This window comes from Suncus etruscus, chromosome 8 (genome assembly GCF_024139225.1).
Source record: "Suncus etruscus isolate mSunEtr1 chromosome 8, mSunEtr1.pri.cur, whole genome shotgun sequence".
NCBI lineage: Eukaryota > Metazoa > Chordata > Mammalia > Eulipotyphla > Soricidae > Suncus > Suncus etruscus.
The window spans coordinates 70,169,605-70,195,618 of NC_064855.1; the positions used below are offsets into that span (position 1 = coordinate 70,169,605).

General features: G+C 37.4%; 1 protein-coding gene across 1 annotated transcript in view; it reads left to right on the forward strand.

The window, feature by feature from the left end:
• Nucleotides 1–26,014, forward strand: part of VWA8 (von Willebrand factor A domain containing 8) — a 381,934-nt gene that overhangs the window by 137,655 nt on the left and 218,265 nt on the right. Inside the window, exons 19-20 of the mRNA XM_049778742.1 lie at nucleotides 503–609; nucleotides 5,638–5,709. Of these exons, the coding sequence (XP_049634699.1) occupies nucleotides 503–609; nucleotides 5,638–5,709 (179 nt within the window). The remainder of the gene's footprint in view (nucleotides 1–502; nucleotides 610–5,637; nucleotides 5,710–26,014) is intronic.

Here is a 26,014-nt window from a genome sequence, read left to right on the forward strand (position 1 = left end):
TTGCAAGCAGCCGATCCAGGTGGTTGGTTTGAATCCCGGGGTCCCATATGGTCCCCTGTGCCTGCCAGGAGCTATTTCTGAGCAGATAGCCAGGAGTAAGCCCTGAGCACTGCCGGGTGTGGCCCAAAAACCAAAAAAAAAAAAAAAAAGAATCTAGTGTGCTATCCTCCCACCCTCCACCTTTCACACATACTTAATATCTAATGTGTAATCACTCTTATAGGGGTAATGTGACTTTTTTGGAGTGGGTGGTTTTTGTCTTGTTAGCTTTTGTTTGGGGGCTATATCCAACAGTGCTCAGGGTTTATTCCTCTGTAATCAGGGATCATTCCTTTAAGGACCATATCGGGTGCCTGGAATCAAACCTTGGTTAACTGCATGCAAGACAAGCCCTTGAATTCGAAATTTTTATTTCATTTAGTAATATTTAAGTTATTTTGTAGAGATGGAAATCTTTTATTACCACCTTCAAGATTATTTCTTTTAAATGCTATATATATAGGTGAAGTAGCATCTGGAGTTCTGAGGATTGGAGCTGTTAGTGCACCGATCTACAATGCTCATGAGAAAATGAAAGTGCCTGATGTCCTGTTCTATGACAATGTTCAGGTAAGATCATTGTTTTGCATTTATTAATAAATCATGTACATTGTGGTAGTTAATTCTCATTCAGGTAAACTATTTATTTCTTGAACTTGCCAAATTCATTTGAGACGAAGAAAAATGAAGTGTTGAAAGACGTCATGAATGAACTATTTTTCAGAAGATATCGCAAATTGGAAAGTAGTTGCTATACTTAGAATACTAGGGGGACGGAGAGATAGCATGGAGGTAAGGAGTTTGCCTTTCATGCAGAAGGTCATCGGTTCGAATCCCGGCATCCCGTATGGTCTCCCAAGCCTGCCAGGAGCGATTTCTGAGATAGAGCCAGGAGTAACCCCTGAGCAATGCTGGGTGTGACCCAAAAACCAAAAAAAAAAAAAAAAAGAGAGAGAGAGAGGGAGAATATTTACGAGTGAATATATACTAATCTTTCACCAAATAAAATGAGTATATTATAAAATTATAATAAAATAGAACTAATATTATTTTCTTCCTTTCCTGTTACATCCTCTTTGTCATGCAAAGAGGGATGTGTCTTATTTGGCCATTCTCTCATATTTCTTTTCCCTTTTCTGGAAAATTTCTATGGGTTTTCTATGCTTTATTTTTTAATAATATCTGTATTTAAGCACGATGGTTATCATCATGTTCGTAGTTGGATTTCAGTCATAAAATGTATACCTACTCCATCACAAGGGCAACTTTCCCACTACCAATGCCCCCCATTTCCCTCCTTTCTCACTATTTTTAAGGAGAGGGTGCGAAATTTTTTTCCTACTTGTAAACTAACCAATAATTATGGGCTTTCCTCTGAGACTTAGGTAGGATTATAGGACTACCCAGAAAACTGTCAGAGGTGTTCATGTAATAAAAATTTTTCCAAATGGGTGTGGCCCGAAAAAAACAAAAAACATTTTTTTCCAAGAGAAAATTATTCTTCTTATAAAAGTCTTGCATTCAGATTTTGTTAAGTGGTTATATATTTATTTTGTCATAAAAACATAGTTAAGCTTTTGTGTAATATTTGGTCACTAATACACTATAAATAATAACTTTATATTTACATTTTGTGCTAAAAGAATTTTCATATACTAATTTCAATATGTTACAGTTAGGAGAACTATATTTCTATCTCTACCATCTCCCACTTTCAATTTTTAATTTAGTAGTTCCATAATTTGTATGCCTATATTCTATTAAAAAGGCAAAGATATGCAGATAAATTCTTCTTTTTTCCAATAAAGGTATTAATTAAATATTTTATATTAGTCAAAATTCTAATTACTATCTATGGTATGGCACAGCAAAAGGCATGCCTGGATTTATTTTTTTAATTCAATTTACATAGCTTATAAACTAATGTACATTTTATTTTTTCTCTTAGAACATTAATGCTTTTTTTACAATTGCCAGATGAAAAGTGAAGAGAAAATTGTTACTTATGAGACAGAAAGGTGGAAAATAATTTTACCTATTGAATAAGGACAAAAGATACAGCCATGACTACAAGGAAAATACACTATTACCAAGCACTGACAGTATCATGCTTTCTTCCATACAATGAAAGAAAGAAAGAAGAATCAACAAATTTTGTTTGAAGTGACTATTTAAAAAATTCCATGGTAACAGAGGTTGAAAGGAGTTTGCAGCATATGTCCATGTAGAAAATTGTGCAGCAGGGAAGATCAGAGTGCCCTTGAGTATAGTGACTGTTGCCATGGTGTCTGTGACATAGATACTGCAGGGCTGCGGTGAACTTTACATAGTGGCAGCCAGTCTCCAAAGGGGCCCTGTCTTCATGAAGCAGTACGAATTAACCACTAATAAAAACTATCTCTGTACTCATGGCAGAGACGGTGGCATAATTAAATTCTCTTTTGTTGATTGTATTACTGTTTCTTTTTATTTATATTTCTGTTTGAATCTATCATTTTTCACTGCCACTTGCATATTTAGTTACTTCTTTAATTTCATTCTATTTATATTCATTCTATTCCCTGTTTATTCTATACCCTGTGGTTCGGCTCCTTACCATAGTGAGTTTAAACTAATTTTTATTTTTCAAAATTTTACACGATCCATGTAATAAATTGTTTACTTTATTTCTTTTGGTTTGGGGGCCACACTTGTGGTACTCAGGGCTTATTACTCAACTCTGCTAAGGGATCATTCCTGATGGTGCTTGGGGAACCCTCTGTGGTGTCAGGGGTCAAACCAAAGTTTGGCATGCAGTGAAAGAAGTTTAGCTTCTGTACTCTTTCTCTGGTTCACATAACTGATCATTAAAGTGTATTTTTCTACATCATTCAGGCAAAGCTCTGTGCTTTCTCTTTTGTATCTCCAGTAAATAGCATAGTACTTGATACATAATACTTTCTGTGTAACTATGCATTGATTGGGTTAATAACATAGGAATTGGGGCCAGCGAGGTGGCGCTAGAGGTAAGGTGTCTGCCTTGTAAGTGCTAGCCAAGGAAGGACCGCAGTTCGATCCCCTGGTGTCCCATATGGTTTCCCCCTAGCCAGGGGCAATTTCTGAGTGCTTAGCCAGGAGTAACTCCTGAGCATCAAACAGGTGTGGCTCGAACCCCCCCCCCCCCAAAAAAAAAAGAATAAGAAAAAAAAAGGAATTGGGGGAATTTGGAGCCAGAGTGATAGTATGGCCTTAAGGTACTCTCTTTACTTGCATTGCATTTTGCTAGCATTAGTTTGAATCTCCAGCATCATGTGGTTTCTCGAGCATGATAGTGATCACTTCCAAGCAGAGTTATGAATATCCCCAGAGCACCATCATGTATAGACTAAAGTTCCCCTAGCCCCCTATTTTTATTTATAATCAAGATTATATTTTATTACATCATTTAAAAGGAATATTATAATTATAGGAGTGAGGAGAAATGTGTAGATGGAGAAATTAATAGTCTTTTAATAAACAATGTATTTTAGATGTGAAAATTTTAAATATGCACCATGTATTCTTTTTTCCCTTTTTTCCCCACTCTCATTCTCCCTGATGTCTTCTTCCCTCTCACCCACCCTCCTCCACCTGCCTTTGGGGCAGGCATTTTGCTTCTGTCTCTCTCTCTCTCTCTCTCTCTCTCTCTCTCTCTCTCTCTCTCTCTCTCTCTCTCTCTCTCTTTCCCTCCATCCCTTCTCTCCCTCTCTTTTCCCCAAACCCCCGTGATTTGTACTATTGAAGGGGCACCATGCTTGTTCCTTTTATTGTATTCATAGTAGAGCCTTCTCTAACTGTTTTAAACCAATGTTGGCAAAATGCAAAGTACGTAAAGCAAGTGCCTTGACCCCATACTATCACTCTGGCTCCAAATTTTTCTAACTATTTTGCACCATGTTTTAAACCTAATCCTAAAATATTACAAAACTTTCTTTCCTTCTCCAGTCACCTCACTCAAATTGCTTATTATTGGCAGAGACATACAAGTAAATGCACATGGTTACTACAGGAGTAATGGAAGTATGTTTAGGTTACTATGGTAGCATTGATGAGATAATGTTCCTAGATTGTAATGATCCTGGAAAATGAGTTAACCAAGCAATTTGGAGAAATTTTCAAGTAGAAACATTAGCATTTGGAAAGCTGCTATGTGGAAGAATAGCTTATTTTTGGTGCTACACATAATTGATGCTGGCACAGAAATGAAATTTCAAGTCCAAGGTTGATAAAAAATGAAGTTGATGAGCTAGGAATGGGTCAGACCATTTTGATCTTTCTAATTAAGAAATTTGAAGAATATTTAGAAATAAGGAAGGTGTTAAAAGATTTTAAGCATATTTTCACTTTGGTTAAGCTTGCATTAACTTTTGAATGTTGTAAGTTGGAGGTAGAGAGGCCATATAGGAGACTGCAGTAAGTCTGGTGAAGAATCTAAGTAAAGTTAAGTGACAGTGGGACAGGGGAGAGTGGACACAATGAAGAGCTATTTAGGAAGTAGAGTTCATAGAACTTGATGTTGGATGACAGACATTAGTCTGAGAAAAATAATAGTTTGATGGAAAAGTAAAACTAAAGAGAGAAAGATTAAAGAGAAAATTTCTACAAATGTGCCTATGACTGGAACATAATAATATTAAGGATAATGAGAGTCAAAGGAAATGATACTGAGATGAAGTCAAGAAAGTAAGGAAGGTTCTTAGTTATTCGGAGCCACTTAAAGAAGTTTAAAGCAAGTGACATGGTTTAAAATTAATAACTGGCATTACTGTGGAGAACAACACATTGTCTGAAGGAGAGACTGAAGATTGGGAAGCCAAATTGGCTGATAAAAATTTAAGCCAGAAATGGATGCAGTTTACTGTTCAGTCCTATTTCTGGTCCCAATTAATTTTTATAATATAATGTCATTATATCTGAATGTCCAAAGTGCATAATATATTTCTAACTCTAAATCTATCCTTTGAAAGTAATAGTTATGAACTAGTAAGTATGAACGTTCTGTTGTAATCTTGTTATTTTAGAAAGTCTTTATGTATTTATATTAGAAAGTAGAAATTTAATCATGGCATTAAATTATAAGCCAATTCTAAATAACTATATATTTGAAAGATATTAAGTTGAATTACAATTACTCTTTGAAATGTTAGCTAGTACTTTAATCATGCTTAGGTGGACTAATCGAGGTTTTTAGTAGAAGAGGCCTAAATGACTAATCTTATAACTTTCTTATAACTACAATATAATTTTGTTTTGTTGTTGTTGTTTTTTGTTTGTTTTGGTTTTGGTCCATACCAAAAACAGTGATGCTCAAGGGTTACTCCTGGCTCTGCACTTAGAAATCACTCCTAACAAGGTCTGGGGACCTATGGGATGCCAGGGGACTAAATCCAGGTCTCCTTGTGCAAGGCAAATGCCCTACCTCTTGTGCTATTGCTGCAGCCTCTTATTTTTTTTTAATTCAATTCAGTTTTTGTTTATTATAATAATGGTTTCACTTTTCAAGAAAATATATTTATAGTTAATTTTTCTTTACTCTGAATTATGCAAAACACAACTAACCTCCAGTTATGCTTTCTTTAGCACATGATAGTGATGGAAGATATGCTCAAAGACTTTCTTCTTGGAGAACACCTACTATTGGTTGGTAACCAGGTGAGTTATGGCCAGAAACTAGATACTGTTGAAACAATGGTAGTGATAGTTTAAAAGCAGTATATTTTTTCTCTGTATTAAAATAAGTTTTTATAAATTATTCTTTTATTTTAATGTCTGGCTTAACTAAATGCTGAGGTGTCTGTCTTCTAAACTTTGAATTCCCCGGGGGCTTAATTTATACCTCTTCAATCAACTCTCATGACCTATTCATCTAGTCTACCAGAACAGTTCCTATCCTTCTTTTCCTTGTCTGTCACTATCCGTAGCTCATTGTCATCTACCTCCTACCTTGTAACAGTAGTTTCCTAATGCAGCTTTATCACAGCCTTACTCCCACTTCTATTTACTTTGCACTCCGTCGTTGGATTGAAACTTGTAAAATTAAAAAAACTAATTCTCTTTCTTAAGTTGGCACTTTTCTCTTAGTTCTCAATTTTTGTATGGCTTTCAACATCTTGCAGACTCTGGCCTTTATCCAGTTCTCTAGTCTGAAGCCTCAGACCTCTCCTTACACGCTTTGTGTCAGTTTGAGCTGCTTTGAAATTCCTTCAGCTTATTTTCACTCAGGTCCTGGTAAATCCTCTTCCTTCTGCATGAAGTATTCTTCTATCTTCTTCCTCTAAACCTATTAGGACTTCCATGATTCCTCTGAACTGAATTTCCAGTACTTTTTTCCAGTACCTTTTGTCTCCCTGTCTTTGCACCAGTCAAATATGACTGTATGTACTTGCACAATAACCATCTCCTTAGCTTTTTTCTTTTTTTAAGAACAGGGATTTTCTCTTGCTCATTTCTGTTTATTTGTTGGTTAGCACAATACTCATTACTATAGTAGATATCCAGAGCATTGTTTAGGCAGTGATAGATAGACACTTTCTATTTAGTGAGTTCTGATCACTTTCCTTAATTAAATGATAGGCTCACTGTGAAAAAGTTCTTCTATTCTATTTTTTATTTCTCTTACTTTTCTGTCCTTTTTGTTTGGGTATGATGCACTCTTGATTACAGGGCTGTCAGAATTTATTACTCAGCACACTCAACTACATTGTTTGCAGGGACTTAAACTCTCTAGTTGCAGGGCTTTGGTTGCTTGGGATCTATCACACTCCATAGTTGTACTTGAGTTTATCCTGGTTGTATGAAAGCCTCGGAAGCAATTATTCATTAGTGAACAGGTATTCCACAGTATTGCCAAGAAGTAGTATGAAGTTATAGATTCTTTTTTCCTGTGCCCCCTATCTCAAATATTATTTTTTCAGGAATGTGAAAGTGTGTGAAGTCAAATAGCTTTATTTATATAAATATATGTAGCAAAAAATGTGGGGGGATTAAGAGTGAGAAATACATGTTCAAGAAAAAAGCAAGGGCTTCTCTAGAGAGGAAAACATTTGAGAGTTCCCATCTCATTTTGAGAGGTGACTGATTTTCCCAAGTAGAGTATGTATGTAGTATCCCTTTACAAATTTGACTCGACAGATGGGCTTTTTGTCAAACCTCCCCCACCTGGGTAAGTCTGTGAACTTTTAAAATCATAGAAATTCAGTAGCTTTAAACATGTCTTTCTTCTTATATCAATAGTATTTCAGCACCTTTTAATGTTTTATGGACCCTCTCATCCTTATTCTCAATTTTGAAACAATAATATGAAGAGAAAAAGACAATGAAGGCTTTGATTCATGGACTGATGGTTGCTGGTTCAGCTCTCCTGGAGTTATTTAATTGCAAAATAACAATGATGGGGGAAATGAATATTTTAATCACATGATTTATTTTGAACTGCAATAAACTATACCTGTTGGTCAGACTCCTTTCTTTCCTTTTTCTCCTTCTACATCTCTTGATGACTACTTACAAGAAATCAATTAGCAGTTAAGCTTTGATGTTTAAATATTGACAGAGAAGCCAGCAGTGAGCTGATATAGTTATACAATATAGTGTGCTGTGCTTAGTACAAACTGTCTATAGATAAATCCAGTCTAACAGCCTTCTGTTTGCAAACTAGAAACTGGCTTAAATCCATAAAAAATCTTTTCAGCAGTTGAAGTTGTAAATTTAGAGTTGCTCTGAAAGATTGATAGTAGTGGCAACTGTTACAGGAAGGAAAATAAAAAGAACAAGTATTGATTTGGGGCTTATTATTTTTGTTAGTCCTAATCCCATCTTTTCTAACCATTGCATTTCCATTAATGCAATCTATCTAAGACTATAAAATTAGATAAGTCTTCATTACTTTTGAGATATTAGAAAGTATTTCATAAACTTCACTATTACCATAGCAAAATTAGTAAGCAATATTTTATTTTCATAAAATAGGACATTTTTGTTCTTTCAATTCTCTATGTGGGATTTTTATGGCACAGAGCATCAACTTTCCAAAATTGCTTTCATGTTAGCCTAAAGGGTTAAAGTGCCCAGAAATTATATATATTTAATGTTTCAATCATATAATGAAACATTGTAGGGACACTATATTATGATACTGCATGCATTACTTTCTACTTAGCTATAATTATAACATTTCATGTACTTTCCATGCAGTTAAGAGCTTCTCCACTGAGATTTTTTTAATCATAGCATATTTTTTTTGTTTATTTTGCTTTACTGAGAGGGAAAAAAAAAGCAATGCTTATTATTTTGAGCTATCATATTTTCACTGTCCCAGCTCCAAGTGAAGAACAAACTTCTTTCTTTTATCTTCTTTTGATTTGTGGTGCTATATTCTGTTTGCTATGCAAAGTATTTGATAGAATTTTGATTTGTAGAATCTATGCACAAATGTGCACTTTCTTTTTGTTTAAAGACTCCCTAAGTATAAACTCAGATTTTTTGTAAGAATGCTTGATTTTGAGAGACCAGTTGTAGTTTACCAGATCTTTGTAGAAATAAAAATTGAGCAGTATGGGGTTCTAAAATGCTTATGTTACATTTACCATATATATGTTGAATATGAATATTTTTTAAAGAAACCAGCATTTAAGGTACAGAATTCTATTGTAAAATAATGTATCATTTATACCTGGCTGTAAGCCACAAAGATCTCAAATTCCATTGCCATGCTGGGCTCCCAGAGAGCCACAGGGGCTATGCTTGGTGCATGTGGGCAGCACTAGGGATCAAATTCAAGGCCTCAGGCTTATAATCAGGTGCTTTTTCCTCTGAGCCATCCCTAAGCCCCTTATTACCATTTTAACTCAGTTTCTCTTTTTTTGTTCAATTTTGTTTGCTTGTTTGTTTTTCGGCCACACCCAGTGACTAAGGGGTTACTCCTGGGTATGCACTCAGAAAATGCTCCTGGCTTGGGGGGACCATATGGGACGCAGGGAGATCAAACTGAGGTCCATCCTAGGCTAGCTCAGGTAAGGCAGATACATTACTGCTTGCGCCACCACTCTGGCCCTCAGTTTTCTCTTTTATTTAAACATTTTAAAAATTATTTTTGTATCTGAGCCACATGGTAGTGGTCAGGGTTTTTTCCTGGCTTTATACTTAGAAATTACTTCTGGCAGTCTCAGGAGAACAAATAGGATGCCTGAGATCAAATCTGGATTAGCCCCATGCAAGGCAAGTGCCCTATCCACTGTACTATCATTCTATCCCTCTTATTTTCTTTTTTAATGCTCTTGTGGATAGCTTTTTATTTAGTCTATAATAAAATTACAAGTATCTTATGAGTAGAATTAAAAATGATAATAACTGCATGTTTTCCCACTGTTCCTTGTACATTTTGTGTTATTTCATATAGTCCTATACCAATCCATTGAGATAAATATTTTTTTTTTTTTTGTGGTTTTTGGGTCACACCCGGCAGTGCTCAGGGGTTACTCCTGGCTCCATGCTCAGAAATTGCTCCTGGCAGGCACAGGGGACCATATGGGACGCCGGGATTCGAACCGATGACCTTCTGCATGAAAGGCAAACACCTTACCTCCATGCTATCTCTCCGGCCCCTGAGATAAATATTTTGTTCTCATTTTACAAATATATACACTAAAGTCAAGTTTAAATACTTGCTATAGATTGCAAGTTCCTGCGTTATTGCTTATCCATGAAGCTGTGTATTGTTCCTTCAAACCTGAATTAGAATCTGGCTAACTGAAGTATTATTGGTGAGGCATTCATTTCATTGACTTTTTTCCCACAATTTCCACCCCCCTCCTCAACTGCCTTTGGGCATGGAGGGTTGTTTGTGATTAAATTTGCTATAAATCTTAAGGATGCTCCTTTATGATCCTTTGTATATAATTTCCTTTTATTTGATCTTGTTGCTTTCAGTATTCTATTTTTATCTGTGGTTTTCATCATTGACAAGGATGTGCCTTGAGGTTTTCTTCTCTTATGTTTTTTCTTTTTTTTTTTTTTTTTTTTTTTTTGGTTTTTGGGCCACACCTGGTGATGCTCAGGGATTACTCCTAGCTCTGCCCTCAGGAATCGCTCCTGGTGGGCTCCAGGGACTTAATAGGATGCTGTTGATTGAACCTGTGTGGGAAGCAAGCAAGGCAAATGCCCTACCCGCTGTGCTATTTGTGGGGAGAGGCTTGGAGGATTCTTATTTGCATCTCTTTTAGCTAGTACTTTTCAGGCATCAGACCCCCCTCCCCTCCAGGTTTTATTGTCAGTTTGTGCGTTGTTTTTGTGAGCTCATTTAACATCCTAAGCATTTCCACTCTGAATTCTGTTTCAGAGAGGTTATATAGAGGACTAGTACTTACAGGGTCTGCAGTATTGCAGTCTTCACCCATAAGGCTTAATGGGATTTTGTGTGCTTTGACATGGTCCTTTTATAGTCTCAAGGTGCTTCTTTCCTATATCACTGTCAGACTTCCCCACTGCCAGCATTGTCTCAGAGGAATTTATGTGGGCGAGAGATTTTTCTTGCAGCCTTATGAATTTTGGCCCACTTGGGAGGCCTTGTCCCTGGGTGTAGCCTCTACCTGTGTGGGTGGGCCAAAGTTCATTGTTTCATGAATATCTGGGCCACTGGTCAGGCTTGGGTCTATTTTCAATTGTTCCTTGCTTCAGAACATCATCATCATCATCATCATCATCATCATCATCATCATTTTGCTTTTTTGGGGGACACACCCTCTGATGCTCAGGGGTTACTCCTGGCTATGTGCTCAGAAATTGCTCCTAGTGGGGGGAGGGGGCACTATATGGGTCGCCAGGGATCGAAGTAAGGTCCGTCCTCGATTGGCCGTGTGCAAGGCAAACACCCTACTACTGTGCTATTGCTTCAGCCCCATTCAGAACATTATTTTAAAGTTGGTTTGTTTCAATCAACATCCAAACAATGTTTGATAATTTGAGTTAGTAGATGTGCCTCACAAGTTCTTTGAAGAAAGTTATTTATTATTCAGAATTATTCCAATACTGATCGAGTTCTTTTTATTGTCATAGTACTCTTTCCAACATTAACAGTGCTCAGGTACCACAGTTGACTCAACAGTATTTGGGGAGGGGCCCCATTGATATCAGGAATTGAGTCCAAGACCTTACACATGCCTTGCCTTGATTTCTACCATTTGTTTCATATCCTGGCACCTTGGTGAGTTTCTGGTGAGAAAATCTTTTTCTTTGTATATTTTATTTAGGCCGTTAAAGATTTCAATTTACAGAATGAAATTCAGTATGTTCATTGTTTACCCAGCTAGAAATAACTGTTTTTAGAGAACTTTTCATAGTCTTTGACTTAACAAATGTTTATACATAATGGATTCTGACACCATGGCCCAATCTCTGTTTACCATTTTAGAGAAGGTCTCAGCTTTGGTACACATTATATGTGTACTGTGACATACTGGAAGCCACCATTGGCCACAGTTTGGCCACTAGACCAATGTTGAGTTGGTTCCTCAAACCCCTACTGAGAATCCCTATAGCTATTCAGAGCTTAGAGTAAATATCACTGGTGCTAAAACTGGTTACTTCAGACATCCTACAGTTAAGGAAACTGCCAAATAGTTTGGCAGCCACTGAGGTGAGGAAGTGGTTTTATATCTGTGCCTTCATACAGAAGCATGGCCTCATTGGCTCTGATGTTTGAAGACCAATATTTAACAGATTCTTGAAACCCAATAAAAACATTTTTTGTTTATAATTTGAGTGTTCTTAGGTCATATGCAGTCAAATTGGCATCTTAATAAAAAAAGTAATGTGTTACAAAAAATTTATGCACAATAAAAACTATACATATTTAATGCCAATTAAGCAGGATTTAATTAATTTTTTACCACATAATTCAAAATAGGTCTTTGCCTTTTATTTTATCTGTTAATTATAGGATAATTATGATCCAGGACTTAAGTTTTCTCCTGGTAAAGACTTAGCAAATATTTGTTGAATTATTTAATATTGAGATACTGTGAATATTTTATTGCCCCATTTTAAGAATGTGTGAAATTTTCTAATTAATAATTAAGCTGTGCCCTGGCAGATTGCTACTGGCAACATCAGAGATACACCATGTTGCTATGCCTGCATAACTGATTAATATCTGTAAAAAGACTGAACAGTTTGTTCAGAAATTTTCTTGTCTTTGTCCCCAACTGGTAGTGACAGCAGGGAATTTGATAACCAAGTGTGCTGTGCTTCTTGTAGCTCTGCAGCCTGGGTGTTTCAAGGTTATGAAATACTTGGTTTCATCAACTATAGTAACACTCATCTTTATTTATATTATACTTTTGTGTGTACCTTTTCAAACACCTAATTTAGTGAAATTATCTAACAGTCTATAAAATTCTTTATGATTCTACTATATTCTCTGTACCATTTAGTTTGTCCATCCAGTTCTTCTTAGTGAAAACTTTTTCTATTTTTATTTAATTTTTTGTTCTTAAATACATGTTGATCCATCCATTTCCTTCCAATATTTGTTTTGGCTGGTTTTTGTTGTTGTTGTTGTTATTGTTGTTTTTGGGTCACCTGCAACGCTCAGGAGTTACTCCTGGCTCTAAGCTCAGAAATCCCTCCTGGCAAGCTCGGGGGACCATATGGGATACTGGGATTCGAACCACTGTCCTTTTGCATGCAAGGCAAACGCTCAACCTTCATGCAATCTCTCCGGGCCCCTGGCTGTTTTAATTGATTTAAATACTTACTAAAGAGTGACAGTTATAGTGGCACAATATTTAAAGGGAAATTGCAGGAATATAGATTTTTATTGCCCTCATTGGAAAAAAATTGCCTAGAAATCTTGTGTGTTTTAAAATCATGCATGCTATTAGTGCAGTTGAAACATATGTCTTCTCATCTGACTTCAGCATACTGTATGTTGCTCTATATTAAGGGAAATCTACTTAAGCAAATGTTTAGGAATATTTACTTTCAATTGTAATATTTTTGTTTATATAAGTAATCCATATTTTTTGAGATAATTTGGAAAATAACAAATTTCCAGTGATCAAATATCAGCAGTTGGGTTGTGTTATTTTTGTTGTTTGCTATAAATCCTATAAAAATAAAAGATTCTTGAGGCCAGAGAGACAGCATGGAGATAGGGCATTTGCCTTGCATGCAGAAGGATGGTGGTTCAAATGCTGGCATCCCATATGGTCCCCCCGAGCCTGCCAGGAGCAATTTCTGAGCATAGAGCCAAGAATAACCACGGAGTGATGCCAGGTGTGACCCAAAAACAAACAAACAAAAATACATAAGAATCTGGGATGGAAGGATAATACAGAGTGGGTAAAAGCTTGCCTCGCATGTGATCAACCTAAGGATGACCTGTCACCCAAGGTCAACACAAGGCTGCTATCGTGGCAATTCTTGGCACCACATATAGCCCTTTGATCCCTGTCAGGGGTGATCCATGAACACTGAGCCAGTAGTAATTCCTGAGTATCAAAGGTGTGTCCCAAAATCAAACAAATGAAAACTATTATAAATATTGTTTGATTTATATAATATTTAGAGCTCATGTTGACTAGGTCTTATTTATGTGAGAGAAACTTAAGAGCAGATAGTGGCTAAAGCCTACCACTTAATTAATTAAGCATGGATTATCTCCATGTCTCCTAACTGCTGGCTTAGTAAATCTATTTCTAGATGTCGTAAGTAAAGAATTAAAAGGTTCAACACTTGATGGAAAGTTCAAATTTTGAAGAAAAAAAAAGCTGTTGCAGTTTATTTCTGTGGCTTTAATGGAGTATTTGTTTATTTTGTTATCTCTTCAATTGTCATTTATAAGTGGCATTCATGTTTTTTTTCTAAAACCAGAAATTAGGACACTGTGCAAAAGACTTTCAAATTGCTATCTAAACTGATTCAAATCTATGAGAATCACTAGAGAATTCAGGGAAACTGGAAAGAAGACCTGAAGCTATGATGATTTGAGTGCACAAGGATAAGCTCAGCACTGTCAGTGACTAACACCAGCTTCACTGTGAGTCTGCTCTAAAAATTACCACTGTAGAAGGATATAGGATGGCATCTTGACTCTCCTTTTCTAAACCTCAGACACCTAAGCAGGGCTGATATCTAGCAGGCCACCTGACAACTTTGGACTAAGTGATCTCTAGCTTCATGATCAGACCATAAACTCAGTTGCAAAACAGTTCAGGAGTCTACCTCCTGGCATTCTGTTTTGCAATAGGGTGAAAGAAAAAAATAAAATAACCCAATCTGTTGTGTCAGAATGGATTTGCTTTGAAAATCCCATTTGTGCATAGTTCTGAACTGTTAGAACTTAAATTGGGTTCTTTCCACAAAAGGCTTATTGCCTCCTACTTACATAGTTGACTTAAGGAAACTAATGATTCTGCACTGATCTTTCTTTGCATTGTTTTTGTTTGTTTGGTTGGTTGGTTAGTTTGGTTTGATTCAATCAAGGGAACAAAACTTGTGTGGGAAAGTTTTTTTTTTTTCCTTTAGTTTGTTTGCCACACATGGTAGTGCTTGGGGCTGTTCCCAACTGTGTGCTTTAGTGGAATGGGGGTTGTTCTGAGTATTGTTTGGGAGACCACATGGTGCTGGGGATTGAACATAGGCTTCAAAAAATGCAGCACAGACTTTGCATATGTTCAGCCAGTGGAGTCTCCTTGGAAGAAAATATTACCTCCTCATAAGAGCATAATACATGGCTTTCTTTCTCTTTCTTCCCTTTCTTAAAATTTAATAGTTATTACTTGCAGGTTATATGTGAGTCTTAGGTAGTAGGAACAGTAACAGGGAACTGATTCTTCCTTTCGGAAGCTGTCTTCTCTTTCAGGCAGCTAATACATTATTAGAGAATGGTGTTGTTCTTGTTGTAAGAGACAGTGGTTTAGAAGACTATGCTGCTGGTATTGGAATAAAGACCGACCCTCAAATCAGGGGAATAGGCTTGAGTACTCAGAGAATGTTCCCCAGATATACAATCACCTGATTTTTGATAAAGGAGTAAGAAATTCTAAATGGCGCAAGGAAAGCCTCTTCAGCAAGTGGTGTTGGCACAACTGGTTAGCCACTTGCAAAAGAATGAACTCAGACCCCCAGCTAACACCACATACGAAGGTAAAATCCAAATGAATTAAAGTCCTTGATATCAGACCTGATACCATAAGGTATATAGAAAAATACATAGGTAAAACACTCCATGACATTGAGACTATACATATCTTTAAGGAGGAAACAACACTCTTCAAATAAGTGGAAACAGAGATAAACAGATGGGACTATATTAAGCTGAGAAGCTTCTGCACCTCAAAGGAAATAGTGCCCAGGATACAAGAGCCATCCACTGAGTGGGAGAAACTATTCACCCAGTACCCATCAGATAAGGGGCTAGTATCCAAAATAACAAGGCACTGACAGAACTTTACAAGAAAAAAAATCTAATCCCATCAAAAAAATGGGGAGAAGAAATGAACAATTTGTCAAAGAAGAAATACAAATGGCCAAAAGGCACATGAAAAAATGCTCCACATCACTAATCATCAGGGAGATGCAAATCAAAACAACCATGAAGTACCATCTCATGCCATAGAGATTGGCACACTGGTGCACATCACAAAGAATGAGAACAAACAGTGTTGGCGGCTATGTGGAGAGAAAGGAACTCTTATTCACTGCTGGTGGGAATGCCATCTATTCCAACCTTTATGGAAAGTGATATGCAGATTCTTCCAAAAACTGGAAATTGAGCTCCCATATGATCCAGCTATGCCACTCCTAGGGATATACCCTAGGAACACAAAATACAATACAAAAATCCCTTCCTAACACCTATATTCATTGCAGAACTATTTACAATAGCCAGATTCTGGAAACAAGCAAGATGCCCTTAAATAAATGAATGGCTAAAGAAACTGTGGTACATATATATATATATGTGCACAGTGGTATATTATGCAGCCGTCAGAAGAGATGAGATCATGAAATTTTCCTATACATGGATGTACATGGAATCTATTATGCTGAGTGAAATAAGCCAGAAGGAGAGAGATAGACGCAGAATAGTCTAACTCATCTATGGGTTTTTAAGAAAAATAAAAGACATTTTTGCAACAGTGCTCAGAGACAAAAGAGAGGAGGGTTGGAAGGTCCAGCTCGTGACATGAAGCTCACCACAAAGAGTGATGAGTGCAGTTAGAGAAATAACTACAATGAGAATTATCATAACAATGTGAATGAATGAGGGAAGTAGAGAGCCTGTCTAGTGTACAGGCGGGGGTGGGGTGGGGAAGAGGGAGATTTGAAACATTGGGGATGGGAATTTTGCACTGGTGAAGGGGGGGGTGTTTTTTACATGACCAAAACCCGACTACAATCATATTTGTAATCAAGGTGTTTAAATAAAGATAATAAAAAAAAAAGATCATGTTGTTGTTAAGAGATGGAGGAAAGAATACAATGGAAGAGTTTCAGAACTTCACTGAAATAGGCATTTCATCAGAATGATAAGCTGTGAAATGGTGGAATAGTGAATGCACTATTTTAGTGTAAGCACTGTGCAAAGAGAGAATAGAAAGATTCTAGATATAGTAGGCTGTTTAGGAACATGTTTGAGTATGACTTGCAGAGTCGAACAGGGCAGGATAGCTAAATAGCTTAAACCCCTAATTTCCTAACTTCCCCCCATTACCTTTAGTCCCTGTCACCTCATGGACTCCAAGCATAGGAGCATTGAAAGCAGTGACTTCTACGTCTGAGCATGGAGCTTGGAGTAACTTCTGCCCACTGATATATGCGGCCCTATAAATAGAACAACTAAAGACTTCTAAAGGGTTCACATATAATTTGCCATTTGAGGATCTTTCAAGGCTTGTTGTTGGTCCTTCAACATTGGATAGTGTTCCAAGTTATATATTATTCTTTTCTTGTCCAGAAGACAAATTCAGGAGACCTTTCTCTTGAAAGGACTTTACTGCATCCTTTAAAGAGAATCTGAGCAGAAGGCTAACTAAAATAAGAAATCTGAGGAAGTTATGAGGATTCCAGAATCCTTCCGAGTTCTTCAAGACACAGTCCTGCTTTCTCTTCATAGAAGCAGGAAGCACGTTTATTTCCTATCCTCTGTTGATGCCTATCTATGGGACTTACCATACTATTTACTTCTTTTACCCTTGTAATTGTAATCGAAAGGAAGCCTACTGCTGACCCCTGTGATGGTCCTCAGTACCTTATAACAAGGACAGCCCAGTGAGATTAGAATGCAGATAAAGTAAGCACCAATGTCACGTAATAATTTTCTGTTTGTAGAATATCCCATTCTTTTTTTTTTTTGCCCCCTATTGCCTTCTGTTATAACCTTGTGTATATATATAAAATGGGACTTATGTTTTGAGTTTTTCACTCAAAATACTTTGCATTTAGGTTCCTTTTTTATATATTTTATTTAAACACCTTGATTACATACATGATTGTGTTTGGGTTTCAATCACATAAAGAACACCAACCATCACCAGTGCAACATTCCCATCACCAATGTCCCAAATCTTCCTCCTCCCCACCCAACCCCCGCCTGTACTTCAGACATGCTTTTTATTTCCCTCATACATTCTCATTATTAGGATAGTTCAAAATGTAGTTATTTCTCTAATTAAACTCATCACTCTTTGTAGTGAGCTTCATGAGGTGAGCTGTAACTTCCAGGTCTTTTCTCTTTTGTGTCTGAAAATTATTATTGCAAGAATGTCTTTTATTTTTCTTAAAACCCATAGATGAATGAGACCATTCTGCGTTTCTCTCTCTCTCTCTCTCTGACTTATTTCACTCAGCATAATAGATTCCATGTACATCCATGTGTAGGAAAATTTCATGACTTCATCTCTCCTGACAGCTGCATAATATTCCATTGAGTATATGTTCCACAGTTTCTTTAGCCATTCGTCTGTTGAAGGGCATCTTGGTTGTTTCCAGAGTCTTGCTATGTTAAATAGTGCTGCAATGAATATAGGTGTAAGGAAGGGATTTTTGTATTGTATTTTTGTGTTCCTAGGGTATATTCCTAGGAGTGGTATAGCTGGATCATATGGGAGCTCGATTTCCAGTTTTTGGAGAAATCCCCATATCACTTTCCAAATTTAGTATATGTGCTGCTGAAGAGAGCACTCCATATCACTTTCCATAAGGTTAAACTAGAGGGCATTCCCACCAGCAGTAGAAAAGAGTTCCTTTCTCTCCACAAACCCGCCAACACTGTTTGTTCTCATTCTTTGTGATGTGTGCCGATCTCTGTGGTGTGAGATTGTACCTCATAGTTGTTTTGATTTGCATCTCCGTGATGATTAGTGATGTGGAGCATTTTTTTATGTGTCTTTTAGCCATTTATATTTCTTCTTTGTCAAAGTGTCTGTCCATTTCTTCTCCCCATTTTTTGATGGGATTAAATGTTTTTTTCCTGGTATAGTTCTGTCAGTGCCTTGTCTATTTTGGAGATTAGCCCCTTATCTGATGGGTATTGGGTGAATAGTTTCTCCCACTCAGTGGGGGGCTCTTGTATCCTGGGCACTATTTTCTTTGAGGTGCAGAAGCTTCTCATCTTAATATATTCCCATCTGTTAATCTCTGCTTTCACTTGCATGGAGAGTGCAGTTTCCTCCTTGAAGATGCCTGTAGTCTCAATATCCTGGAGTGTTTTGCCTACGTGTTGTTCTTTATATCTTATGGTTTCGGGTCTGATACCGAGGTCTTTAATCTATTTAAATTTTACCTTCATACATGATGTTAACTGGGGGTCTAAGTTCATTTTTTTGCAAGTGGATAGCCAGTTGTGCCAACACCACTTGTTGAAGAGGCTTTCTTTGCTCCATTTAGGATTTCTTGCTCCTTTATCAAAAATTAGATAGTTGTTTGTCTGGAGAACATTCTCTGAGTATTCAAGCCTATTCTACTGATCTGAGGGCCTGTCTTTATTCCAATACCATGCTGTTTTGATAACTATTGCTTTATAGTAAAGTTTAAAGTTGGGGAAAGTAATTTCTTCACATTTTTAGTCAAATTGATTCCAAGATATTTGAGTTTGTGTGGCACTATTGTGAATGGGGTTGTTTTCTTAATGTCCATTTCATCCTTATTACTATTGGTATATAGAAAGGCTATTGATTTTTGTGTGTTAATTTTGTAGCCTGCCACCTTGCTATATGAGTCTATTGTTTCTAGAAGCTTTTTGGTAGAGTCTTTAGGGTTTTCTAAGTAGAGTATCATGTCATCTGCAAACAGCGAGAGCTTGACTTCTTCCTTTTCTATCTGGATTCCCTTGATATCTTTTTCTTACCTAATCGCTATAGCGAGTATTTCCAGTGCTATGTTGAATAGGAGTGGTGAGAGAGGACAGCCTTGTCTTGTGCCAGAATTTAGAGGGAAGGCTTCTAGTTTTTCTCCATTGAGGATAATATTTGCCACTGGCTTGTGGTAGATGGCCTCAACTATATTGAGAAAGGTTCTTTTCATTCCCATCTTGCTGAGAGTTTTGATCAAGAATGGGTGTTGGACCTTATCAAATGCTTTTTCTGCATCTATTGATATGATCATGTGATTTTTATTTTTCTTGTTGTTGATGTTGTGTATAATGTTGATAGATTTACGGATGTTAAACCATCCTTACATTCCTGGAGGTGAAACCTACTTAATTGTAGTGGATGATCTTATTTATTTATTTATTTATTTATTTATTTATTTATTTATTTATTTATTTATTTTGATCATAGTGACTTACATATCTTTTATATTAGTATTTTAGGTACAAATTAACATTGAATCAGGGGAATACCCACCACCAAATTTGTCCTTCCCCCTTCCCTGTTCCCTTTCTGCTACCCATATCCCCTACCAACACCACCCCCAGGCTGTTAGAGTAGGTGGTCCCCTCTTTGTCTAGCTTACTACCAGTGATCATACATTTGTTTGATCCTGGTGCCCTCCCTTGTTTCTCTCTCTATTTGAGAGGCTAACCTAGATAAATCGAGTTATGTGGTTTTGTTTGAGGGAAAGAAAGGGGTAAAGATTAAGCAAAAAAATTGTTTTTAATTAATTAAAAAATATTCTGAAAATGGGCGGAGTCCTTCTACTGGCTATCAGCCTCAGTTTGAGAGAGAACATGAAAAAGGGAATTGAAACACCATAACAATACAAACATAAATGTCAAATTAAATAGTGGATGATCTTCTTAATGAGGCATTGAATCCTATTTGCCTGGATTTTATTGAGGATCTTTGCATCTGCATTCATCAGCAATATTGGTCTGTAATTCTCTTTTTTTCATAGCATCTCTGTCTGGTTTAGGTATCAAGGTGATGTTGGCTTCATAAAAGCTATTTGGAAGTGTTCCCGTTTTTTTGATTTCATGAAGGAGTCTTCATGGTAGTATTGGTAGGATTGGTAGTAGTTCCTCTTGGAAAGTTTGAAAGAATTCATTACTGAATCCATCTGGGCCTGGGCTTTTGTTTTTGGGCAGGCATTTGATTACCGTTTTAATTTCATCAATAGTGATGGGGGTGTTTAGATATGCTACATCCTCTTCATTCAACCATGGAAGATTATAAGAGTCCAAGAATTTATCCATTTCTTCCAGGTTCTCATTTTTAGTGGCCTAGAGTTTCTCAAAGTAGTTTCTGATTACCCTTTGAATCTCTGCCATATCAGTAGTGATCTCTCCTTTTTCATTCCTAATACGAGTTATCAAGTTTCTCTCTCTCTCTCTCTCTCTCTCTCTCTCTCTCTCTCTCTCTCTCTCTCTCTCTCTCTCTCTTTCTTTGTTAGTTTTGTCAGTGATCTATCAATCTTGTTTATTTTTTCGAAGAACCAACTTCTGCTTTCATTGATCTTTCGATTGTTTTTTGGGTTTCCACTTCGTTGATTTCTGTTCTCAGCTTTGTTATTTTTTTCTGTCTATCTATTTTTGGGTCCTTTTGTTGAGCACTTTCAAATTCTATGAGCTGCGTCATTAAGCTATTCAGGTAGGCCCCCTTCTTCCTTCTGATATGTGCTTGCAAAGCTACTCAGCTTTGTTATTTCCTTCTGTCTATCTATTTTTGGGTCCTTTTGTTGAGCACTTTCAAATTCTATGAGCTGCGTCATTAAGCTATTCAGGTAGGCCCCCTTCTTTCTTCTGATATGTGCTTGCAAAGCTATAAATTTTCCTCTCAGTACTGCTTTTACTGAGCCCCATAAGTTCTGATAGTTTGTGTCTTTATCATCATTTCTAGGAAATGATGTTTCCAGGAAAGTTTTGATTTCCTCTTGAACCCACTGCTTATTCATATGAGGCTGTTTAACTTCCAGGTGTTAAAGTTTTTCTTCTATGTCCCTTTGGAATTCACATATAATTTCAGAGTCTGTGGTCAGTGAAGGTAGCCTGCAAAATTTCTTTTTTTTGGTTTTTGGACCACACCCGGCGGTGCTCAGGGGTTACTCCTGACTGTCTGCTCAGAAATAGCTCTTGGCAGGCACAGGGGACCATTTGGGACAGTGGGATTCGAACCAACCACCTTTGGTCCTGGATCGGCTGCTTGCAAGGCAAACACCGCTGTGCTATCTCTCCGGGCCCGCCTGCAAAATTTCTATCCTTTTGATATTATGGAGGTAAGTTTTATGTGCCAGTATGTAGTCTATACTGGAGAATGTCCCATGTACATTGGAGAAAAATGTGTATCGAGGTTTCTGGGGATGGAGTGTCCTATAAATATATATATATATATATATATATATATATACACACACACACACACACACACACACACACACACACACACACACACACACACGGCCTCTTTCTTTCATTTCTCTTTTCAGGTCTAGTATATTCTTGTTGGGTTTCAGTCTTGTTGACCTATCCAGTGTTGACAAAGCCATGTTGAGGTCCCCCACAATTACTGTTTTATTATTGATAATATTTTTCAGATTTGTCAACAATTGTATTAAATATTTTGCTGGCCCCTCATTTGGTGCATATATGTTTAGGTGAGTGATTTCTTCCTGCTGTACATACCCCATTATTTAATACAAAATTTAATACAAGTTGTCCCTTACAACTTTACTGTGTATAAAGTTTGCTGGGTACAGTATTCTAGGCGAAGCATTCATTTCATTGAGTTTTGTTACTATGTCCCACCACTGCTTTTTGGCATTGAGTGTTTCTGGTGACAGGTCTGCTGTAAATCTCAAGGATTCTCCCTTTAATGTAATTTCCCTTTTTGATCTTGCTGCTTTCAGAATTCTGTCTTTTTCTGTGGGATTTGTCATTGTGACTAGGATGTGTCTTGGGGTATTTTTTCTGGGGTCTCTTTTGGTTGGTACTCTTCAGGCATGCAGGATTTGATCGCATATATTCTTTAGCTCTGGAAGTTTCTCTTTAATGATGTTCTTGACCGTTGATTCTTCCTGGAAATTTTCTTCCTGGGTCTCTGGGACTCCAATGATTCTTAAGTTTTTTCTGTTGAGCTTATCATAGACTTCTATTTTCATCTGTTCCCATTCTTTGACTAATTTTTCCATTGTCTTTTCATTTGCCTTAAGTTTTTTTTCCAATCTCTCCCACTGTATGAAGCTGTTATTTATCTCATCTTCCACAGCACCAATTCTATTCTCAGCTTCTATTCACCTGTTGGAGAGCTTATCCATTTTGTCATTCAATTTGTTTACTGAATTTTTCAGGCCTGTTATTTGACCTGTTATTTAAGTTTGGAGTTTTGTGATTTCTGTCTTAATATTTTCTTGGTTCTTATTAGTGTTCTGTTCAACTCGATCCATGGTTTCTTTGAGTTCTTTGAGCATCTTCCATATTTCTTGTCTAAACTTCATATCTGAGATTGGTTGGCTGTCTTCTGTTCATCAGAATTGTCATCTTCATTCTCTATGTCTTATGCTGGCCTGCATTGTTTCCCCATTGTCACACTTGTATTGTGGGATTTTCTACGTGTTGTGGTGGTATTCATTGGCTAAATGATGTATGCGGCCACGCTCCTTTGGCTCCGCCCTTTTTGGGTGGGTCGACTTGCCTCCAAGGAAGGGGAGTCCTTCGTGGAGGAAGCCTCACAAAGCACCAAATCTTAGGCCTGAGCACGCAGCAGAAGAGAGTCCGGGGAGAAATGCTGGGCTTCAGTGATCCAGCACAGTTCTTAGTGTGATTTTTTTCTTCTTGTTGCAGTGGCGTTCTTTCCTTAGAAAGAGCACAGGCCATGTTGCGAAGTGGAGCTAAGTGCTCTCCTGGAGCCTCTGAGAGAGCGAATTTTCTGGGGCCTTTTCTGCCCACTCCCAAGAGGTTCAGGAGACAGGACAGGAGACAAACACACACAGGCAGTACTCACAGTTTCTCAAAGTCCTGCCCCATTGGGCAGGTGTAGCTTTTCCCAGCCTGACCAGAATCTCCCATTCTTGAGATTCTTTTTCTTTTATAAAATTTTCACTCATCGCTATTCTTATTTATTTTTTAAAATTTATAATATCTTGGGGCCGGAGCAATAGCACAGTGGTAGGATGTTTGTTTTCACATGGCTGACCCAGGAAAGACCTGGGTTCAATCCCCAGCATCCAATATGGTCCTCCAGGAGAAATTTCTGAACACATAGCCAGGAGTAATCTCCGAGCCTCACTGGGTGTGATCCCAAAACATACATATATTTAATATAATATATTTATTATAATATCTTTATTTAAAGATAATACCTTTAAGCAGCATAATTACAAACATGTTTGTAGCTTGGTTTCAATTATAGAAAAGAAGATCCTCCTTGACTAGTGCAACCTTTCCACCACTGATGCCCCTTATCTCCCTCCTACCCTACCCCCTGCCTGTATTTGTTAGTTATTTCTCTAATACACTCACAACTCCTTGTGGTAACCTTCATATAATGGGCTGGTCCTTCCAGCCCTCATCTCTATTGTCTCTGGGTGTTATTACTATACTGTCTTTAATTTCTTTTAAATCCCATAGATGAATGAGATTCTGTTTCTGTCTCTCTCCCTCTGACTTATTTCACTCAGCATAATAGTTTCCATATCCAACCATGTATAGTCATTGGTATCTTTAGTAAAAGCTAATATTGATCTAAAACAAGTCCATACTCATTTACATTCATGGACACCACATGTATATAGACTGTGGATAAATCTACATGAGAACAAAATTTTTTTAATTTTAAATTTAAATTTAATAAAACATATTTGTTTTAGCAGTTGCACATAGTTTGGGGGGTTTGGGCCACACCTGGTGATGCTCAGGGGTTACTCCTGGCTATAGGCTCAGAAATTGCTCCTGGCTTTGGGGACATAAGGGACGCCCGGGGATCGAACTGCGGTTCATTTTGGGTCAGCCGTGTGCAAAGCAAATGTTCTACCCTATTATTTTTGTTTTTTAAATTTCCCAGTGTGAAAATGAGTATGTGGCTTATATAATGGAAAAAGCAGATGCTCTTTACATCTTTCTTCAATTAAAGTCATTATGAGAATTCTCTGTGTTTGGTGAAAAATGTGATTAGAAAGAGCAGCTCATGATCACTGTTTCATTTTGTTCAGGATATTTACAGAAATTCCTTCCCAGTTATACTTTTAGCATTTCCTCGAAGGAACTATCAAAGCTTTTAAAATTAAATTGTAAAATAAATAAATAAAATAAAATGAAGGAGTCGGAAATGACCTCACAAGATCTCTGTTTTAGAAAAATAACTAAACAAAGTGTGGCCTGGCCTTTTGGGAGTACAGAGTTGGAAGTGCAAATCGGAACTGCCTCCCCCGCCCCAGGAGGCTGAGCCAGATGATGTCCTGCACTTGAGTGGTGGCAATGAATGGTTGAGGGAGGAGCAGACACAGGAAGCAGATATTTTAAAGTAAACATGTCCAAAATTAAACTGCCTTTAAAAAAACTAGAATTTCCTCCCCTGAATAACACATGTCTTGACTATTTCCTAGCTCAGTAAATGGCATCACCTTCCACCTTGTTGCTGAACCTTTGACTTCATCTCCTTTTCCCTACACCCTTTCTATCACCAGCTTTGTTCTTTTCCCTAAGCATTTTTAGAACTATCTTTTTCTTTCTGCTCTTAGATTAAACTTGTGGTCTTCGATCTTTTTATACCTATAGATTGAGCTATGGAGAACCACTGGCTTAACAGACTGTCTGGGAGAGATAGCAGAGTGGTTAGGGCTTTTGCTGTGGATTCTTACCTGGTTCGATCCAAGCATCTCATATGGCCTTCTGATCCTTTCAGGAGTAATTCCTGAGTGCAGAGCCAGAGGTAATCTCTGAGCACCACTCAGTGTGGCCCCAAAATTCAAACAAACAAACAAAAACCTGTCTGGTCTGCAATTTGCCCTCTTCTTTTTCATCCCATCCTTCATTTAGTTGTAGTGTTCACATTATCTTTTTAAAAATTATTTTTGCTGTTGTGCTCACACTCATTTTGGTTGCAGTAGTTGCCAAAAATTACAAGGTTCTGGTGTTCACAGGGAGCCCCACACTTGAGTTGTGATACTCTGAGATCGAACACTTTGTTGTGGCACCAACTATGCCAACTTGATCTCTGCTCGACTGCTGAGCTTTCCTTGAGCCCCTGCCTAGATTTTGTTAGGAGTTTCCAGTAAGTTTTCTTCCCTTTCATTCTTGCTTTCTCCAGATCATTCCACTAAAGTGCTTTTTCAAAATGCAAAATCTGATCTGATACTTCTCTACTTTAGTAACCTCCTCTGTGCTTTTAGGTATTGATCCAAACTCTTTTAAGTGCTTCTTAAGACTTTGTCCTTGGAAATGCTAGACCCTGTTTAGTATTTTAGTCTTCTTTCATTTCATTCTCTTTTTTTTTTTTTTAGTTTTTGGGTCACACCCGGCGTTGCTTAGGGGTGACTCCTGGCTGTCTGCTCAGAAACAGCTCCTGGCAGGCACGGGGGACCA